The 13840-nt window shown below is 42.7% G+C and overlaps 1 protein-coding gene across 5 annotated transcripts in view; it reads left to right on the top strand.

Moving 5' to 3' along the window:
* The window catches only part of LOC140739678 (tyrosine-protein kinase JAK2-like), a 254486-nt gene that overhangs the window by 227723 nt on the left and 12923 nt on the right, over positions 1–13840 (top strand). For all 5 annotated transcript variants that reach the window (XM_073068052.1, XM_073068054.1, XM_073068049.1 and 2 more), the window contains 5 exons: positions 826–965; positions 1947–2136; positions 4018–4142; positions 5302–5474; positions 7007–7124. In XM_073068052.1, coding sequence (XP_072924153.1) covers positions 826–965; positions 1947–2136; positions 4018–4142; positions 5302–5474; positions 7007–7124 — 746 coding nt within the window. The remainder of the gene's footprint in view (positions 1–825; positions 966–1946; positions 2137–4017; positions 4143–5301; positions 5475–7006; positions 7125–13840) is intronic.

Genomic DNA, 13840 nt, shown 5'->3' with positions numbered 1-13840 from the left:
AGGGATGGTGGTGGAGGCTAAAACATTAGGGGTATTTAAGAGCTTCTTGGACAGGCACATGGATGAAAGAAAAATAGGTTATGGGGTAGTGTGGGTTTAGTATTCGTTTAAGGATTATATGGGACGGCACAACATGGAGGGCTGAAGGGCCTGTACTGTGCTGTAATGTTCTATGGTTCTATGTCTTATGATTTCCTATTTCCAAGTAAAAATAAACCCAGCTCCAACCTCCTCTGTGGCAGAACATTCCATAGCCCCTCCATTACAGACAGCATCTCTTCTACATTCTCTCCATTGCTACCACATCCTTCCTGTACTAGAGTAACTAGAACTGTACACAATACTCCAAGTTGTCTAGTTACACTTTTGCTCTTAACATAGTTGTAGAATCTCTGAAGATTCTCTTTATTAGCCATATCAGAGTTGCACGCTGTGTCTCTGCCAATGCAAATGTATTTGGTACATTCAATTCACAGGCAATACCATAAATCCTGAGTGAAACACTTCAGATAATTAAAATTTGAAATATAAACAAAAAATGGTGGAAATTATAAACTGGTCAGGGAGTGATTGTGAAGAATGAAGTAGGACTAGTGTTTCAGGCCAATGAGCTGTGCTCAGCCTTCTAACCACAAAACCTTGCTGCAGTCACCCGCTGTACTTCACAATCCACTGAAGGGTCTCGGCCTGAAATGTCAACTGTACTCTTTTCCATAGATGCTGCCTGACCTGCTGAGTTCCTCCGGCATTTTGTGTGTGTTGCTCGGATTTCCAGCATCTGCAAATGTTCTCGTTTACTTCACAATCTTTGCTGTGTTCTTACAGACTACGAAAGACTGTGCGACTTGTCCCCGGGTGACCTCGCAGTTACAAATGACTTCTGGCACTGTTTTGCTGTGAGAAAACAGGAGGATCCAAATTTCTTTGAAGAGAGGCACCTTAAATTCATCTCTATGTTGGGCAAGGTATAAACTGGACTGTAGGGAAGGTGGGAGAGGGCAGACAGTGTAACGTGTTATATCAGAGATTTGATTCATCTTTCACACGTAGCCTTCAAAGTGATGTCCACAGCAACATGAGATGATCAGTTCATTCACAGATCAATACTGGTTAATAATATTGGCTTCCTCTGTGTCTAGAATCCAATCCCTATCAAGATGCTATTGGCTTTGTTGAGGATTCAGCAGCCATCTCATTGTTTAACTAGGGCTGTTAGGCTGAACGCTGTGTTCAGATCTCTGGTTGGGGATTTGGGCTCAAGCATTTGGGGACATTGCCGTGTTATTGAAGCTCCAAGTTAATTTATTTGAAGAACAAAGTGTGCACATTGGGCCTTAATGTGGATAAGTGTGAAGTGATGCATTAGGGCAGGAATAATGAAAGGCAAACAGAATAAAACATATTGTCTGAGTGGGGTACAAGAGCAGAGAGGGCCAGAACTACGTGTACATAAGCTATTGGAGGTGCAGAGCAAGTTGAGGAAATGATCAATCAGATCCATAACTTTGAGCTTGTCTCATACAACCATTCCCTGATTCTCTGAATCACAATAAACCAACATGCATCTCATTACAAAAACCAACAGAGTATTGAGCTTTACGACAAAGGGTGTGGAATATAACAGCAGAGGCACTTTGATGCATCTTTGATGCGTGGCCACTAGGAGACTGCACCTGGAGCACTTTCAGTCTTACCTAAGGAAGGATATACTTGCATTGGGATGGTAAAGGCCCCCTGGATTGATCACTGGGAATGATGAAAGATTGAACATATGGGGCCAACACTTAGTGTATAGAAAAAAGAGATATGCCCTTATTGAAACATAAGATTTTGTCCAGGATTAGAGGGTGCTGAAAGGAAATTTCATCAAGATGCAGATGAGACTCCAGAGTAATTTTAGAGATATTGACAATCTTTTCCAATTTGGCTGCTTGATTCATTGACAGGGAAATTTTGGCAGTGTGGAGCTGTGTCGATATGATCCCCTTGGAGACAACACAGGGGACCTGGTGGCTGTGAAAAAGTTGCAACATACCACAAGAGAACACCTTCGGGACTTTGAGCGGGAGATTGCAGTGGTCAAGAATCTCCATAATGAATATATTGTCAAATACAAAGGAGTTTGTTATAGTGTCGGTGAGTGTAATTGGTCTAACTGGTCCTCATTTCTGTTCTTTTGCTTTAATACTCAGTGACATCATGTTTACTGTTTCTTTTAATAAAGAAGTCAATGTGTAGGAGACAACTGAGGTAACAGAGCAGGGATCTTTGTTCATTTGATTGATCCTGTGATGAGAGAACTACTCAGGAAGAGAGATGGAAAACAGACCTACTTTAGTGAGGTTTAGAAGAACAAAAGGTGATCTCCTTGAGCACTTTGCCAGTCCACTTCCCCTGGCTGGATAGTGGGAGCAAACAGATTGTCCATGTTTCAGATCAAACCCCTGTATTAGGATTCTGTTTGGACATTTACAACTGAGGAGGCATTCAGGGGGGTTGTGAATTTTTCAAATGCTCTCTCCAAGAAACCTATTGATGACTCCTTTCTTGAGTTTTCTTCTAAAAACTTATTGACATTTGGGCTGAAAGGTAATTGGTTAGGATTCTGGTGTTAGTCAAGGGCAGAAGCCAACTAACTTTGAACATAATGGAAAACTAATAAAGCAGCAGACTCAGGAATCTGAAACAAAAATGCTGAAAAAATTCAATCAGCCAAATAATACTTTTGTTAAGAGAAACAAAGTCACCTTTTCATATCTGAGTTCTGAGGAAGTTATTGACTTGAAACATTGACTGGGTTGTCTTCCATATACCCTTTCATAGGTAGAATGAATTGGGCTTTTCTCTTTGGGATGATAGTTCAAAGTTAAAGTAAAAGTATTATCAGTTTCTTGCAGGCATACTCAATAAATCCACAATAAATCAATGAAAGAATTTACCAACTTGGGTGTTCAATTAATGTGCAAAAGACAACAAAGTGCAAGTATAAAAAGAAAGAAATAGTAATAATAAGTAATTGAAGAATTAATATTGAGAACATAAGATGAAGAGTCCTTGAAAGTAAGCCCATAGGTTGTGGGAACATTACAATAATGGGGCAAGTGAAGATGAGAGAGGTCATCCCCTTTGGTTCAAAAGCCTGATGGATGAGGGATAATAGCTATCCCTGAACCTGGTAATGAGAGTCCTGGAGCTCCTGAACTACCTTCCTAATGGTAGCATCAAGAAGAGAGCATAACCTGGGTTGCTGGGGGAGGGTGGGGAGGGGTCCCTAATGATGGATCCTACTTTCCTGTGACAGCAGTTTCTATAGATGTGGTCAGTCGTTGGGAGGGCTTTATCATGATGGACTAGGCTGTATCCATTAATTTTTGTTGGATTTTCTGTTCAAGGGCATACCAGGCTTATGATGCAACCGGTCAATATACTCTCCATGTCTATGGAAGTTTGTCAACATTTTGGATGTCATGCTGAATTTTTGCAAATTCCTAAGGAAGTAGAGGCACTTCTGTGCTTTCTTCATAATAGCACATGTGTGCTAGGTCCAGGACAGGTCCTCCAAAATGATAACACTGAGGAATTTAATGCTGCTGACCCTCTCTATCTCTGATGAGGATTGGCTGATGGACCACTGGTTTCCTTCTCCTGAGGCTAATAATCGGCTCCTTGATCTTGCTGACATTGAGTACAAGGTCATTGTTACATCACCACTCAGCCAGATTTTCAATCTCCCTCCTTTTTTTAGGCAGAGAGTAGTAAATCTGTGGAATGCTCAGCCTCAGACTGTGGTGGAAGCAAGTCTGTGGGTATATTTAAGGCGGAAGTTGATTGTTTCCTGATCAGTCAGGGCATCAAAGGATATTGTGAGAAGGCAGGTGTATGGAGTTGAGTAGGATCTGGGATCAGCCATGATGGAATGGTGGAGCAGACTGGATGGGCTGAATGGCATAATTCTGTTCCTGTGTCTTATGGTCTAACTTGCCCACTGAGAAAGTAGATATTGGTTTATTTCCACAGGGCGCAGGAACTTGAGGTTGATCATGGAGTACCTGCCACATGGAAGTCTACGAGATTATCTGCAGAAGAACCGGCATAGGTTGGATCACAAGAAACTCCTGTTGTATGCCTCACAAATATGCAAGGTACTGTATGTCAGAGCAGAGAGGCGGTGTGTGGCTTCACAGCTGAGAAACATATTTCTTCACAAAGGTCAAGTGGCATATGTGTGCTCATGTAAACAGAACAATGTCAACATGTTCCTTGTATCACCCCAACTAAACCCCAAGCACAAATATAAATTGATGCAAGATAAACTGTTTGCACATAGCTCCATGTAAAGCTCCCTATTAGCCCAGATGTCTGCTCTTATTCCAAGAGTGCACTGTCCCTTCTGAGAGGAAGGTTATAGACTCCAGCCCCACTTCAGGGCTTTAATCAGCTTCATTCAAATGATTCCCTGTGCAGTACTGAAGGACTGCAACATTGTCACAGGTACAGCCTTTTAGCTGAGGAAATAAACAGAGGCTCCTTTTACTTTCTCTGAGTATTAAAGAGCAGATGAACGTGTCTATGAAAGAAAAAAAATTACCTGGCTGTTTATTGTAGGACCCTCCCCATCCAAGCATGCCCTCTTCACAAACTTCAGAGGTCCCAGTATGGAAACCTGCGGAACTACTGCCGCAAAACAACACATTTGACATCAATGATAATGCTGCATACTGGTTACTGTTGATCTTACACCAGAACACTGACAAAGCCTAAAGTAGCAGCACTCACCATGAATGTCTCAGGTTGTGCTATTTGGAGATACTTCTCTTGTTTCTAACTCTGGACACATTCTTGGCTACTTACCTAGGCCATTGCAGCCCATCTCATTGATGTAGAATTTGCCATCAAACAAGTACATCTGACAAGTACAATTTGATAATATCAAGTCTTCCATTTGTTTGAAAAGTTCTCCATTTCTCCAAAGAATGATTTCTGACAGTTAATCATAGAGACCTTACCCAATCCCCAAATCTGCCAATCACATTGCCATCATTGTCAGAAATTGGACTTTATGCCAAGGGTTCATTTTTTTGAACTCTCAATTTTTAACTATTGTGAGTTTTATTTTCAGATTTTGAATCAGTGTCCAGCTGTTGAATCTCAGAGTTTCTGAGTTATTCTTCAAACTGATAACTGGATAAAGATTGAAAAATTTCTCTTAGACATGGTTTAGCCAAAGCATTAATGAGACTGCTGGAAAAAGAGTGTTGCTGCCTACAACCTGGTGCTAATCATTTCTGTTCTTATTGAAAGGGAATGGAATACCTCGGCTCAAAACGATATGTACACAGGGATCTGGCAACTCGGAACATCCTTGTAAAAAGTGGCACCTGTGTAAAAATAGGTGATTTTGGTCTAACCAAGATTCTGCCTGGAGACAAGGATTACTATAAAGTTTTGGAGGCAGGAGAGAGTCCAATCTTTTGGTAAGAGCAGTCCATTGGTTGGTTAGTATCCACTCCTGGAAACTCATGTTCATTTCTTTCCAAAGCAACCCATTGTCAATTATGTATTGAAGCTGGTGCAAACCACAATATGGCTCTCCACACCCCCACTCATATCTATTGTTCATTGCCTTGTTCTTTGTTCTGCTTCTTTGTTTTTTACCCACCAAATATCCTCTCAGTTCTGCTGTCTGGCTGTATAACATCCAAAATACAGATATTTCAGTTTGAGGAGGTCATGGTCTCACGTAAAAAAAAAAGTAACATAGAAACATAGAAAACCTACAGCACATTACAGGCCTTTTGGCCCACAATGCTGTGCCGAACATGTACTTACTTTAGAAATCATCTAGGGTTACCTATATCCCTCTATGTTTTCAAGCTCCACCTATCCAAGAGTCTCTTAAAAGACCCCTTTGTATCCACCTCCACCACCGTCGCTGGCAGCCCGTTCCACGCACTCTCCACTCTGCATAAAAAACTTGCCCCGACATCTTATCTGTACCTACTTTCCAAGCACCTTAAAACTGTGCCCTCTCGTGTTAGCCATTTCAGCTCTGGGAAAAAGCCTCTGACTATCCACACGATCAATGCCTCTCATCATCTTATACACCTCTATCAGGTTACCTCTCATCCTCCGTCACTCCAAGGAGAAAAGGCCAAGTAGGTGGCAGATAAACTGGTTTCCCTCAGTCACAGGGCACTGAGAAACTCCAGTGCCATTTTTCAATTACATCACTTCTGTACCTTTGTAAATTCAATCTTTCTTATCAAAACCATTAGGGAGACCAGTGTGCCTAGCTGGCCAGAATGATTAATTGCCTTGTGCATGTTTGATTTTGCAGCTCTTTCTGTCATTAGCCACCTCCTCATTCCTTGTACATCTGTCACTACCTGTCACTGCATTTAATCAACAACGAGGGCCACCTCTGTTGGCTCAGTGAGTTCCTGCACATCTCTGCTGTTGAAGGATAGTGATACCAAGGATAGAAGTGATGGCTGTGCTGCACGTGTGGGAATACTGGCACAGCTGAAACTTGATCTTGAGGACAATCTACCCCACTTATTCCACAATACATTTACCTCACTAATCATTCACTCCCTCCACATCCAGTGTACTATGCATGGTGGATATGCACCTTCTAAGCCAATAAGTTCTACAACCCAGAAGGCACATAGGAACACCATTTTATACATGTTTGCTCCCCATTTACAGTCCATCATGACCAGGGTTGATAACATTGTCCAGCAAACAGAAAAGACCACTGGTCAAAGTCATCAGTGTTCATCGGTAACTCCAGCATCATTAAACCAAGGCCCACCTCAGGAACTCCCCACTGCAGAACATGGATACAGACTGAAAAAAATTACAAATTTAATAAATGGTGCACTTTGGTATATTTTGTTGATGTACACTGCTAACCCTTCAGGTCAGTGGAAGTTTTACCAATATGTTGATGGTACCAAGTGGGAAGTCTAGACTAAAATTTTAATCAAATTCTCTTTGTGCTTAGGTATGCAATTGAATCTCTATCTGACAGCAAATTCTCTAGAGAGTCAGATGTTTGGAGTTTTGGTGTTGTGCTTTATGAATTATTTACATATGGTGACCATAGCAGGAGTCCACCAACGGTGAGTAGAAACATTATGAAGAACCAAACTCCTCTTGCTCAACTTACTTGCTGCCAGCTTTCTATTTGACAGCCTCTGGAAACAAAACTGAGACTGTTCCAAGATCTCAATGTAGAAATCCTTTCTTAGACAGCCTTCTCTTCCAAATCACAGGCCTGAGGATAAGCTGACTTTCACTGTGTCAAGTGAGAGAGAACTGGCCACTGGTTCTGCTTCCCCCACAAGTTATTTTACTATTGATTCCACAGAACCTCAAATTAAGGGCATTTTGGAAGGGATTACAGACTCTCCACCCTGTGATAACATATACACATTTTATCCTTTGACTATTGGTTGCAAAGAGGCTTTCTCTATTAACCTACTGGGAACATTGGAATATCCTCTACAGCCATAGAGGAATATGAGCATGAGGAATATTTTGAACTTCTAGAAATACTCAAAACAGGAATTAGGAGAGACAAGAGGAACCATGAAATGTCATTGGCGTGTACGATTAAAGATAACTCCTAGGCATTCTAAACCTCCACTAAGAGCAAGAGAATGTAGGACCTCAAAGATAAAGGTGAGAAGATGTACTTGGAAACAGAGACTGTGAACAAGATCCTAGATGGGTATTTTGAATTGATATTTATCAAGGAGAAGTGGAAGACAGTGAGATCAGTGTGAAACATGCTAAAATATTACGGCATTTTGAGATAAAGGAAGAGGAAGAGTTAGAACTATTGAAGAATATGAAGGTGAAAAAGTCCCCAATATCTGATGGAATATACACTAGGTTACTGAGAGAGGCAAGAGTTAAGACTGCTGCTGCATGACTAAGATCTTAGTGTCCTCTCTAGTTGCACACAAAATCTTGGTGAGTATCAACTGTTTTATTGTTGAAGCCCATAAGACATTCAAGCAGAATTTAAGACACAGAAGCAGAATTTGGTCAATCAGCCCATCGGATCTACTCTGCCATTCCATTATGGCTGATTTATCATCCTTCTCAACCCAATTCTCCTGCTTTCTCCCCATAACCTTTGTCACACTGACTAATAAAAAAAACCTATCATTCTCCACTTTAACTCTACCCAATGACTTGACTTCCACAGCCATTTGTGGCAATGAATTCCACTGATTCACCACCCTCTGGTTAAAGAGGGTGCCATGGTAGCATAGCTGTTAGTGCACTATTACAGCTTGGGTCATCAGAGTTTGGAGTTCAATTCCAACAACATCTGTAAGGAGCCAGTCTGTCCTTTCTGTGGAAATTATGGGTTTTCTCTGGATACATCAGCTTCCCCTCCCAAAAATGTACCGGTTTAGTATGTTAAATGGACATTGGAAATTGTCCCGTGATTAGTCTAGGGTTAAATTGTGGGTTGCTGGGTAGCACAGTTGGAAGGGCCTATTTCACACTGTATCTCAATAAGTAAATTCTTCTTCATCTTTGACAGACAGACAGACATACTTTATTGATCCTGAGGGAAATTGGGTTTCATTACAGCCGCACCAACCAAGAATAGTGAAGAAATATAGCAATATAAACCATAAATAATTAAATAATAAGTTAATCATGCCAAGTGGAAATAAGACCAGGACCAGCCTATTGGCACGGGGTGTCTGACACTCCGAGGGAGGAGTTGTAAAGTTTGATGGCCACAGGTAGGAATGACTTCCTATGACGCTCAGTGTTACATCTCGGTGGAATGAGTCTCTGGCTGAATGTACTCCTGTGCCTAACCAGTACATTATGGAGTGGATGGGAGTCATTGTCCAAGATGGCATGCAACTTGGACAGCATCCTCTTTTCAGACACCACCGTCAGAGAGTCCAGTTCCAGCCCCACAACATCACTGGCCTTACGAATAAATTTGTTAATTCTGTTGATGTCTGCTACCCTCAGCCTGCTGCCCCAGCACACAACAGCAAACATGATAGCACTGGCCACCACAGCCTCGTAGAACATCCTCAGCATCGTCCAGCAGATGTTAAAGGACCTCAGTCTCCTCAGGAAATAGAGACGGCTCTGCCCCTTCTTAAAGACAGCCTCAGTGTTCTTTGACCAGTCCAGTTTATTGTCCATTCATATCCCCAGGTATTTGTAATCCTCCACCATGTCCACACTGACCCCTTGGATGGAAACAGGGGTTACTGGTACCTTAGCCCTCCTCAGGTCCACCACCAGCTCCTTAGTCTTTTTCACATTAAGCTGCAGATGATTCTGCTCATACCATGTGACAAAGTTTCCCACCGTAGCCCTGTACTCAGCCTCATCTCCCTTGCTGATGCATCCAACTATGGCAGAGTCATCAGAAAACTTCTGAAGATGGCAAGACTCTGTGTTGTAGCTGAAGTTCGAGGTGTAGATAGTGAAGAGAAAGGGAGACAGGACAGGATTGTTCTAATTAGACATCCTTTTCTCTGTTCTGAAGCTGTACCCACTGGTCCTAGACTCCCCCATTGTTGGAAACATCCTCTCCTAGTCCACTCTATCTAGACCTTTCAATATTCGACAGGTTTAAATAAGATCCCCCCTCATTGAAGGAGGTAAATAGGAATAATCCTGGTATCTATACACTGGTGTGTCTCATATAAGTGGCAGGGAAGTTATTGGAGAAGATTCATAGAAATAAGATTTTAGTATTTGGAGAGCCACAGAATCCAAAATGGTCAATAGGGCATATTCAAGCTGGAGGTTTGTGACTTGTAGTCTTCTTCAGAAATCCATACTGGGATAGATATATTCTGCCGTTTGTGAAAGATATAAATGACTTGAATGAAAATGTTTATGGGTGGGTTAGTAAATTCACAGATGATACAAAGAATCGTTTTGTGGATGTTATAAAACAAAGGTCCCTTGCTTAATGGTAGGGGTCCATGGCATAAAAATGATTGGGAAACTCCGGTTTACAAGATTTCCAAGAGACACAATGGGATATCGATCAGTTACAGATATGAGCAGAGGGAGTATAATCTGAGCAAATGAAGTGTTGTACTTTGAGAGATCAAATGTGAAGGGACAGTGTAAACAGTTAGTGGCAGGATCCATAATGGTGTTGATTTATAGAGAGACCTTGGGTCCAAGTTCATAGCTTCCTGAAAGTGGCTGCACAGGTTGATAGGGTATAAAGAAAGCACATGGCATGCTTGTTTTTATTAGTTGAGGAATGAGTTGAAGAGTCAGGTTGTTACGTTGCAGCTCAGTAAAACTTTAGTTAGGCTACATCCCAAATTTTGTTTTCAGTTTTGGTTACCCCATTGCAGGAAGGATGTAGAGGCTTTGGAAAGGGTGCAGAAAAGCATTAGCGGCAGACCAATTGATTTGATGAGAGAGAGAGCTCTGCACACATCGGGGAGAAGAGTTTAAAAAAGGAGCATTTCACAGGGCTCAGTGCATTAACAGCAGACCAATCAGTTCGCGATTCATTAGCAAGAGAAAATTTAAGTAAAACAGGGTCAAAGCAGGGTGGCCATTGTGTGAGGGGACCAGTGAAGAAGTGAGAACTTGAGGCTTTGGCAAGGAGGCACAGGTAAGTAGCAAGTAAGGCTTTATAGTGGTTGAATAAAAAGTCACTAAATTACAGCTAATTATATAAAGGGTTGATTCAGGATCAGGTGATGTTCTGTAGCTGCATCATGTGGGAGCTGGTGGACCCCATTGTGGTTCCTGGTGACCACATCTGAAGCAAGTGTTGTCTGCTCGAGGAACTCAGACTCAAAGTTGATTATCTGGAATCTGAGCTTCAAACACTGTGGCACATCAGGGAGTGGGAGAGTTAACTGGATTCGCTGTATCAGGAGGTAGTCACACCCTTTAGATTAGCTGCCTCAAATTCAGTCTGTGGTCTGGGACAAAAGGCTGTGACTGTGAGTGAGACGGGTAGTGGGATCCAAGAGACAGTGCTGGAGGAGCCTCAGTCCTTGAGATTGTCTAACAGGTCTGAGATTCTTGTTCCCTGTGTGGCTGAGAGTGGGGGCTGTAGGAAAGATGAGAAACCTAACTGTTGGTACTGTAGTTCAGGCAGCAATTCAAAAGGGGGAGAGAAGAGAAATGTAGTGTTATTTGGGATAGTATAGTCAGGAGAATAGACAGAGTTCTCTGTTGCAGGGATAGAGTGTCCTAAAGGCTGTGTTGCCTCCCTGGTGCCCAGGTTCAGGACATTTTATCTTACCTGCGGAGGAATTTACAGTGGGAGGGGAAAGATCCAATTGTCGTGGTCCATGTGGGTAGCAATGACTAAGGTAGAATGAAGAAAGAGGTTCTGTTGAAGGAACATAGAATATTACAGCACAGTACAGGCCCTTCAGCCCACAATGTTGTGATGACCCTGAAATCCTGCCTCCCATATACCCCCCCACCTTAAATTCCTCCATATACCTGTCTAGTAGTCTCTTAAATTTCACTAGTGTATCTGCCTCCACCACTGACTCAGGCAGTGCATTCCACACACCAACCACTCTCCGAGTAAAAAAAAACCTTCCTCTAATATCCCCCTTGAACTTCCCACCCCTTGCCTTAAAGCCATGTCATCTTGTGTTGAACAGAGCTGCCCTGGGGAAGAGGCGCTGGCTGTCTATCTATTCCTCTTAATATCTTGTATACCTCATCATATCTCCTCTCATTCTCTTTCTCTCCAAAGAGTAAAGCCCTAGCTCCCTTAACGTATGATCATAGAACAATAGAACATTACTGCACAGAAACAGGCCTTTTGGCCCTTCTTAGCTGTGCCGAAACATTTATCTGCCTAGTCCCACTGACCTGCACCTGGCCCATATCCCTCCATACACCTCTCATCCATGTACCTGTCCAAGTTTTTCTCAAATGTTAAAAGTGAGCCCACATTTACCACTTCATCTGGCAGCTCATTCCACACTCCCACCACTCTCTATGTGAAGAAGCTCCCCCCCCCCCCCCAATGTTCCCTTTAAACTTTTTTTCCCTTCACCCTTAACCCAGGTCCTCTGGTTTTTTTTTCCTCAGTGGAAAAAGCATAATGCATACTCTCTAAATCAGGCAAATCTCCTCTGTACCCTTTCCAATGCTTCCACATTCTTCCTATAGTTAGGCGACCAGAACTGGACACAGTACTCCAACTGTGGCCTAACCAGAGATTTATAGAGCTGCATCATTACCTCGTGACTCTTAACTCTAACCCTCGACTTATGAAAGCTAAGCTGCCCAACCTGCTGAGTTGATCCAGCTTGTTTGTATGTCTTAACACCCCATAAGCTTTTTTAACTACCCTATCTACCTGTGAGGCAACTTTTATGGATCTGTGGACATCCACCCCCAGATCCCTCTGTTCCTCCACACTACCAAGTATCCTGCCATTTACTTTGTACTCTGCCTTGGAGTTTGTCCTTCCAAACTATACTACCTCACACTTCTCCGGGTTGAACTCCATCTGCCACTTCTCAGCCCACTTCTGCATCCTAACAATATCTCTCAGCAATCTTCGACAATCCTCTACACTATCCATACCACCACCAACATATGTGTCATCTGCAAATTTGCCAACCCACCCTTCTAGCCCCACATCCAGGTCATTAATAAAAATCATGAAAAGCAAAGGTCCCAAAACAGAACCTTGGGGGACACCACTAGTCACAACCCTCCAATCTGAATGTACTCCCTCCACCACGACCCTCTGCCTTCTGCAGGCAAGCCAATTCTGAATCCACCTGGCCAAACCTCCCTGGATCCCATGTGTTCTGACTTTCTGAATAAGCTTACTGTGTGGAACCTTATCAAATGCCTTACTAAAATCCATGTAGATCACCTCAACTGCAGTACCCTCATCTATATGCCTGGTCACCTCCTCAAAGAACTCTATCAGGCTTGTTAGACACAATCTGCCCTTCACAAAGCCATGCTGACTATCCCTGATCAGACCATGATTCTCTAAATGACCATAGATCCTATCTCTAAGAATCTTATCCAACAGCTTTCCCACCACAGACATAAGGCGTACTGGTCTATAATTACCTGGACTATCCCTACTACCTTTTTTGAACAAGGGGATAACATTTGCCTCCCTCCAATTCTCCGGTACCATTTCCGTGGACAATGAGGACATAAAGATCCTAGCCAGAGGCTCAGCAGTCTCTTCCCTCGCCTCGTGGAGCAGCCTGGGGAATATTCCATCAGTCCCCGGGGACTTATCCGTGCTAATGTAACTCTAACACCTCCTCTCCCTTAATATCAACATGCTCCAGAACTTCAACCTCACTCATATTTTCCTCACCATCATCAAGTTCCCTCTCATTGGTGAATACCAAAGAGAAGTATTCATTGAGGATCTCACTCACTTCCACAGCCTCCAGGCACATCTCCCTACCTTTATCTCTAATCGGTCCTACCTTCACTCCTGTCATCCTTTTGTTCTTCACATAATTGAAGAATGCCTTGGGGTTTTCCTTTACCCTACTCGCCAAGGCCTTCTCATGCCCTCTTCTTGCTCTGCTCAGCCCCTTCTTAAGCTCCTTTCTTGCTACCCTATATTCCTCAATAGACCCATCTGATCCTTGCTTCCTAAACCTCATGTATGCTGCCTTCTTCCACCTGACTAGATTTTCCACCTCACTTGGCACCCATGGTTCCTTCTCCCTACCATTCTTTATCTTCCTCACCAGGATGAATTTATCCCTAACATCCTGCAAAAGATCCCTAAACATTGACCACATGTCCATAGTACATTTTCCTGCAAAAACATCATCCCAATTCACACCCG

Source organism: Hemitrygon akajei, chromosome 16, assembly GCF_048418815.1.
Source record: "Hemitrygon akajei chromosome 16, sHemAka1.3, whole genome shotgun sequence".
In the NCBI taxonomy this organism is placed as follows: Eukaryota; Metazoa; Chordata; class Chondrichthyes; order Myliobatiformes; family Dasyatidae; genus Hemitrygon; species Hemitrygon akajei.
This window is presented reverse-complemented; position numbering and strand designations above follow the sequence as displayed.